This window comes from Gossypium hirsutum, chromosome D04 (genome assembly GCF_007990345.1).
Source record: "Gossypium hirsutum isolate 1008001.06 chromosome D04, Gossypium_hirsutum_v2.1, whole genome shotgun sequence".
NCBI classification, from domain to species: domain Eukaryota; kingdom Viridiplantae; phylum Streptophyta; class Magnoliopsida; order Malvales; family Malvaceae; genus Gossypium; species Gossypium hirsutum.
Genome location: NC_053440.1, coordinates 11,250,395 through 11,257,989, shown reverse-complemented (window position 1 = coordinate 11,257,989; position 7,595 = coordinate 11,250,395). Strand labels below are relative to the sequence as shown.

General features: G+C 31.6%; 1 protein-coding gene across 1 annotated transcript; it reads left to right on the top strand.

Annotated features, from left to right (window-relative positions):
- The first annotated feature begins 4,837 nt into the window (after positions 1 to 4,837).
- On the top strand, positions 4,838 to 6,911 carry LOC107925966 (glutathione S-transferase DHAR2). The gene is made up of 6 exons (XM_041091965.1): positions 4,838 to 5,147; positions 5,263 to 5,353; positions 5,583 to 5,726; positions 5,994 to 6,111; positions 6,462 to 6,602; positions 6,708 to 6,911. Exons 1-6 carry the CDS (start codon positions 5,090 to 5,092, stop codon positions 6,792 to 6,794), a joined length of 639 nt encoding a protein of 212 aa, XP_040947899.1. The 5' UTR covers positions 4,838 to 5,089; the 3' UTR covers positions 6,795 to 6,911.
- The last annotated feature ends 684 nt before the right edge of the window (positions 6,912 to 7,595 follow it).

The following is a 7,595-nucleotide window of genomic DNA, read 5'->3' as shown; positions in this document are numbered from 1 at the left end:
AATTAAATAGGTAATAAGAAACTTATTATAAACATAAATAACATAATATTAACTTACCTATGCAGTGGCTATCGGTATTTGACGATAACTATTCAACAACCTTTCCTTTCCCACGATCATCGATCGATCTACTCGTTTCTTGATCTAGATATAATAATTCAATTCACTTAACCCAATTTAACATCTTAAAACACTTTAAATCATGTAATTAACTCTTTAATAATATTTTATACATTTACCCCAAACTTTTACCTTTTATACTATTTAATCCCTATAACCAAAACTTCAAATTTATCACTATTAAACCAATTCCAAGCTTAATGGAGTTTTCTAGGGTCCTTATACAGTCCATATTTATTTTATTTTTCCCAAGAATTTCATGCTAACTTTCCTATTTTAACAAATGAATCCTTAAACTTAAAACTAACCAAAAAAAATACATCTCAAACTAATCCAAACTCAACAACAAGCTTAACACTAAACTACTTAACATAAAAAAAAACATTCAATATCAACAATGGAAAACTTCTAAATATTGGACAGTTTCACAATTTAGTCCTTGGATTAACTAAATTAAGCTATAAAAAACTCAAAAACATAAAAATCATGAAAAATTGGGTTGAAAAACACTCACATGCAATAAAAATAAGCTCGACTGAATGGTCGCCTATTCTTTAATAGAGGTTTTAGTTCACTTAAAGCCAAAAATGATGAAGATAATGGCTTTCTTTTACTTAATTTTATGTTTTATTCATTAATTACCATTTTTCCCTTTAATAAATAACTCAGATTTCAATAAAAATAACCTTAAACCATCCATTCTTACTAACTAGGGTCAAGTTGCCACTTAAGGCCCTCAATTCATGATTTTATGCTCATTTAATACAATTAACTAGTAACTTTAAACTTTTGCAACTTTTATGTTTTAGTCCTTTTACCTAATTAAAATGATCAAATGATAAAATTAACGTACCAAATTTTTATATGATATTACCACGACCATCCAGATACTAATTAAAAAAATAAAATAACATACTAATTGAAGTTGTGGTCCCGGACCACTGTTTTCGATACCATTGAAATTTGTTCTCTAAGCTTTATGGCAAAGTTATATGTGGAATTACTTCATACGAAATTCTGTGGAATAGTTCACATATATGAATCTGCATCTATATATAAATATTCATCTATGGATCCTCATGTATGAGTTTGCATCCATGAAATTTTTGAATGAATCTGTATGTATGATAGTCTACTAGATTTATCTTTATGGTTCAAGCTATGACAGTCTGCTAATCTTATATTCATGTTTCAAGTTTAAGAGATCAAAGAGATTATCTTTCACAAGAGTCAGTATGGACTATTATCTAAGCAAGAGATCGCATGGGCTTATTCTTATGTTCAAGCTACGAGAGTTTGTATGAATTAATTATATCAAGTCAAAACCATAGGGATCTTCTTCCACGTAAGAGTCTTCCAAGGACTATCTTTAAATCGAAAGTCTGTAATGACTACTCGCCAAAGAAGAGTCTGGCGGTGACTATCATTTTAGAATGAATTCACAAGTAAGAACCCACATATATGAATCTATGATTACAAATTTTACATGTAAAGGTTCGCAAGTATGGTCTGCGAGTATGTATTTGCCAAGCTCAAGTTCGCGTATATAAGACCTTATGTGTAAATTTGCTTGTAAAAATGTTCCAAGTATGAATCTCTATGCATGAGTTTTCTGGAGTTAATTTGTTGTTCATTAGTCTAAAATGATAAAGATTGCTAAGGCAATTCACATATGTTCTATTGGAAAAAGAGGTAATAACCATCTTGTATGAAATAAGTGAAAATGGAAAAGCAAAATCATTCCACATTGTAGCCTATAACACGAGCGATAGAAATGGAGGATTGAGGCAGTGCAGAAAGTGTATAAATTTCAAGTTGAGCCAATGCAAGGGAGGACAAGAATATGCCAAGAAGTTGTACGATCTATAATTGTGCAAGTGCCGTCAAAAAAGAGATCAGACCTATGAAGTTCTAACTTATAAATTCAAAAATGGTATGTTATATTAGTAACTCACTAAGTTCATTTGAACTTACTTAGTCTTGTTTATGTTTTCCAGGTGTAATGGTTTATATAAGGAGTTGAAGAGGGATCAAGCCAAAATCTGTTCAAGCTTAGGCGAACTTGTGTTCTTATTTATAATATGCATATAATAGGGCGACCTAAAGGCCGAACCTCATGGTCTAAATTTTTGTAACTACGTATGAACCTAGTATATTATATTCTATGATGTGTAATCGTTTAAATATAGTAAAGCCATTATTGTTAATCTTTTCATAAGTTTGCATGTTAATAACTTAAACTAAGAATTTGTAACTGCAATGTTTTAGTTTGGTGAGTTAGCTAGTCACATATGATAAGATTGTTGCTAATAATATTCGGATTAAGGTAAGTATGATTATAAAATGCTTAGTTGGCTGCCTTAGTCATGTTAGTCGTACAATTTAGTTGTAATTGTTCAAGTTAGTCATGTAAGTATGATGTGACATCTTGCAACCAAACCCGTCGATCTGGTCTAGTAAAGGGTGTTACATATATAGTTCATCATCCACTCAGGATTAAGGTATGTCACACTTTAGATGTCACAAGTGAATAAATTCATAAACGGATTTATGATCTATTCTTCTTGGGTCCAGTCCGATGTACTGTCAGTCTAGTCAGTCACATCTTGTCTCTATCTTTTGGGAGTCATCCGCTCCTATGCCCAAGACAAGGCATCTCCCCAATTGAAGTTGATAGACAATATATTAGTCTTTCAATCGATTTGCTCATTTTTGATTAAGCTAAGGGCATGTTTTGGTTTGTCTACTAATATAATTTATCTTTCTGTATTACGATCTAACCATATAATACCGCTTAGTATTAGTTTAAATGTTAGACAACTAGTGAACAAATATTTGTTTCTATTTAGATTGTATGCAAAAACCATATTAGGAAATTATAAAAAAAGTACATTAATGTAATCCATGAATTATTTTATTAACCAATCTGTTAAAAAATTACAAGTTTACAAACAAATATACTAAACTTAGGGCACCAGATCCAATAGGAAGTATACTAGTGTGGGGTGGTGATGGAAGTTGATACCATCCTATGATTGTAAAATCATAAAGCAACCATTTATTTTCTTGTTCCATGCTCTACACCTCTTACATAGCACCTTATATAAGCATGCCAAAATGACAAACCCCTAATTGTATGTGCCAACCATTTTGAAATCATATAACAATGGAAGATACATTGTATGAACTAAATTGCTAAAATTTTTTGGCATTAGCTTACCTCTGATTAATCGAAAAATGTCAACTCTAGCATGATGTTCAATTTCTTTAAGTGTTGGATTCGCTAGGAGATGCTTGAACTGACTCTTCTACCATATCTACTTAATTCGAAGCTAGAGAAATCAAACTTAATGTTGACACTTATTTTCAATGCTCGAAAAGGGACTCCCCTAGGTTGTACTCAGAAATTTCAATTATTGGACTCCCATCCATTAGAAGGACTATTAGTAACACTGCATCTTTTAGTGTTATTGTAGGTTCATTACATGGGAGATGAAACATATGGGTTTCGAGGCTCCATCACTCAACCAAAGAGGAGATGAATGTTGGAACGAAAGTAACATTCTCAATTTGGCTAGCATGATCGAAATCGATGTCAGTTAAGTGACCAATGATTTTGTTTCCAAGTGTATCTATTCCCATATTACTATGATATTAACCAACTAAAGAATCCTCTATTGTTAATGCATTCTGAGCAACATATCCTTCTTCCGATCTCAATAAGGGGGCAACCATTATGGTATGATTAGGAATTTCGATTTAGAAAATCTTATGTATGTATGTATGTATGTATGTATGTATGTATGTATGTATGTAAAAGATAAATGTTTTGGGTTTTCTATGAAAAACTAACAAGTTGGATAGGTTATTTGTAGTTTTTAGTGTTAGGTTCGATTAAGAGTTTTAAAAGGATCTTGACACTCATGAATGGTGATGTCAATTTAAATTCTTGTTTTTCTCTTTAAATAATCATATATACAAATTACGATTTTAAAAATTTATGAATACCTTAACCGCTTTGAATGTTGAGTTATGTTTAAATATTATCCATACCAATTACAAAATTAAATTAGATACCTTTAATCATTCCATAATCATTGACATGATTTCAATAGGATCGAAAAACTTGATAACACATTACATATTACAAAATTCGACATCCATGAGTATAAATCAACTCTAAATATTCTGAGAAATAACTTTAGAAAAACTTATTTTGGGTTTAATTATTTTTTACAATACTGAAATGAAAAAACCTCCGGTAATGCTTAATTTCAACACTCATGTCATTGGGGAGTGTGTGTTTTGTATCTAATATAGACTAGAAATGCAATGATGCTAAAATTTTATTTTGCAGTTTCATTTTGAATTTGTTTTAAAGATTTAGAAAAGTTTGATAAATATTTGCTATGCCCATGTCCACACTAGTTAAAAAGATCAAGATAGTCCAAAAGAAGGTACTATTTATACCAATTCTTACAAAGAAGAAAATATGATTGTGGATTGTGGACCTGGAGCTAAAGAAAGATCATGACAATGTTCATTATTGTACTAAACATGATACCTTTTCTCTCTTTCAGTGATGGAACAAATATTTGACCCCAACAAATTGAAAAAAAAGAGGGATCGAATAAAGATACTTTTTAGAGGCATAATAATTTAGTCCCAAATGCCAACCCAAATTAAATAAACCTGACATTAAAGTACTAAACATGTTAAATACAGTAAAAATGCAGGAGAATTCAGGAGGAAAAAACATGGTTAAAATGACAGCCACGAATTTTAATATATTAAAAAAATAAAGAAACAAACATGAAATCTTGGTCCCACTGCCACAAATTTGGTGTTAACAGAGCTCAACTACTGCTTTAAATTTGCCAGTTACTAGCCATCTTCAACTGGCATTTCATTCCAGTGCTACCTACTTCATCTCAACTATCAAACCCAGAAAGCTCAAAGGAAAAAAAAGATGGCTTTGGAGATCTGTGTCAAGGCTGCTGTTGGTGCCCCTAATGTTCTTGGAGACTGTATGCTCTCTCTCTCTCTTGTCACCTTTTCATTGTCAAATTCATCATTCTTGGGGTGATTCTATTTATGGGTTGGAGTTGCTTTTTGCATTTTCTTAATGGTTTCTTGTTCCAGGTCCATTCTCCCAGAGAGCTCTTCTTACTTTGGAGGAAAAGAAGATTTCCTACAACATGCACCTTATCAATATCAGTGACAAACCTCAATGGTATTTTGTGTTAGATACCAAAAGATGTAAACTTTTTTATGTTAAAATGTGAAAGTTGATCTCTTGTTTTGGTGTTGATGGGTTATTCCAAGTGTTTAAGCAAATGGGTTGGTGTAAATTTATGATTTTGATTGCACAAGTGTTATAGATTTGGCTTCTTTTAGTGATGGGGTTAGTTGAAAGTTTTTAAGCAAATGGGTTATGAAAAGTGTGAAATGATTTTGGATAGGTTTTTGGAGATAAGTCCAGAAGGGAAAGTACCAGTGGTGAAGTTTGATGACAAATGGGTGGCTGATTCTGATGTAATTGTTGGAATCCTTGAAGAAAAATACCCTCAGCCTTGTCTCAAAACCCCTCCTCAATTTGCCTCTGTGTAAGCTCTCTCTTGCCTTCTTTTAACTCTTTTTTACTCTCAAATCAATTGTTATATGTTATCTCGAACTCAGGTTGGATAGCAAACCAAAACAATGCTTTAGGTTAAAAAAAGATTTTACCACCAAGTCAAATAAACATTTTGTTATGTGTATGACTTAATACTAAAATTACTTCTTTTAGATATTTTGATCAAATCAGTTCAAAGAAACCTAAAGTTTGATGGGTTGGGTTTTTAACCTTATTAACTTCTCAATTGAAACTGCAGTGGATCAAACATATTTGGAACTTTTGTCACATTTTTGAAGAGCAAAGACGCTAATGATGGATCTGAGCAGGCTTTGCTTAATGAACTCAAGGCATTGGATGAACATCTTAAGGCACATGTAAGTGATTATAAATTTGGGGTTTTACTTGGCTTCGGATTTGGGTATATGTTTGATATGAATATTTTCAATTTTTTTTTTATATATTTGGAGGATCACACCTCATTTCTCATGTCTGACAATGAAGAGCCGGAGTAACATGCAAGATTATCTTATCTTTTATGTATGTTAGTTGGACTCGGAGCTGAGTATGTGTCAGACACGATAAAATTTTCATATATTTGGAGATCATATTTCCATACTCATTTTGAAATACATGTCAAAACATGAGTAGTGGAGTTAAAAAGATAATAGTTTTTTTTTTTTACAATGCTTCAAGCATACCCTAATTTATTGGGGGTATATAATAGGGCCCATTCATTGCTGGGGAAAAGATAAGTGCAGTTGATTTAGCTTTGGGACCAAAACTTTACCATCTTGAGGTTGCTCTTGGCCATTTCAAGAAATGGACTGTTCCGGAAAGCTTGACTAATGTCCGCAATTACATGAAGGTATTCAACTACTATAATCACCCTTTTTTGCAATTTATTCTCCTTTCTTTTATTGGGGTATATTACAAGAAAGTCGAAGCTAATTCTGTATCTTATACGTTGCAGTCGATATTCAGTCGTGAATCGTTCGTGAAAACGCGGGCTGCTAAGGAATACGTGATCGCCGGGTGGGCACCTAAGGTGAATGCATGAACAAACTGGAAACAGTGAGGTGTTTGAAGAGTGTGAGTTATGTAATAAAATGTGAGGGATGGTGATGTAATAAAATGTTTGAATCTATGAGTGTCAATGCTACTAAGTAATTGGTAAGTCTTTAGAGTCCAAAATCTGAATCCTATTCTAGCAGCATGCACCAAGCAATCCATCCCCAAGCCTTGATACAAGACTTTGAGCCATTAACGATCCATCTATCTAGGTTTGGTAATTTTGGACAAACAATTAAAAGAAGAGAAATTTGATACGAATACACAAATGCATTAATATTATATATGACATGAATTATGAATTAAAATGTACTTTAAAAAATATAGAAAAATAATAATTGGGTTGGTTCTGAACCAACAAAGTAGTTCTGCTCATCAACATTATACATAACATGATTATGTGATAAAAGAATAAAAGAAAGGTTTGATTCAATGATAAAAGTACAAATTTTAAAAGTAATAAAGGTTTGAGTTCAAATCTTGTGTATATATTTTTTTATAAAAAGATAGAAAACAACAAATGTTTAATATATATATAATATTATATAATATTAGATTATGACACACGATGTGGGTGAAAAATAAAATTGTGTAACAAATATATTTGTAAAAAAGTTAATAAAAATAATAAATGTAGGGTTATAAATGAACCGAGCTTGAACGAATAGACTTATGTTCATGTTTGTTTCTTTGTTTTTAAGCTTGCCATGTTCGTTAAGAATTTCAAAATCTTTGTTTGTATTTGTTTATTTAAAATTATGTGTGTTCTTTTTCAGTTGTTTAAGTTAAA

Coding starts and splice junctions, on each gene's coding strand:
- LOC107925966 (XM_041091965.1), top strand. CDS start 5,090: ATGGCTTTGGAGATCTGTGTCAAGGCTGCTGTTGGTGCCCCTAATGTT. Junction 5,148..5,262: donor CCCTAATGTTCTTGGAGACT/GTATGCTCTCTC, acceptor TTCTTGTTCCAG/GTCCATTCTCCCAGAGAGCT. Junction 5,727..5,993: donor CCTCCTCAATTTGCCTCTGT/GTAAGCTCTCTC, acceptor TTGAAACTGCAG/TGGATCAAACATATTTGGAA.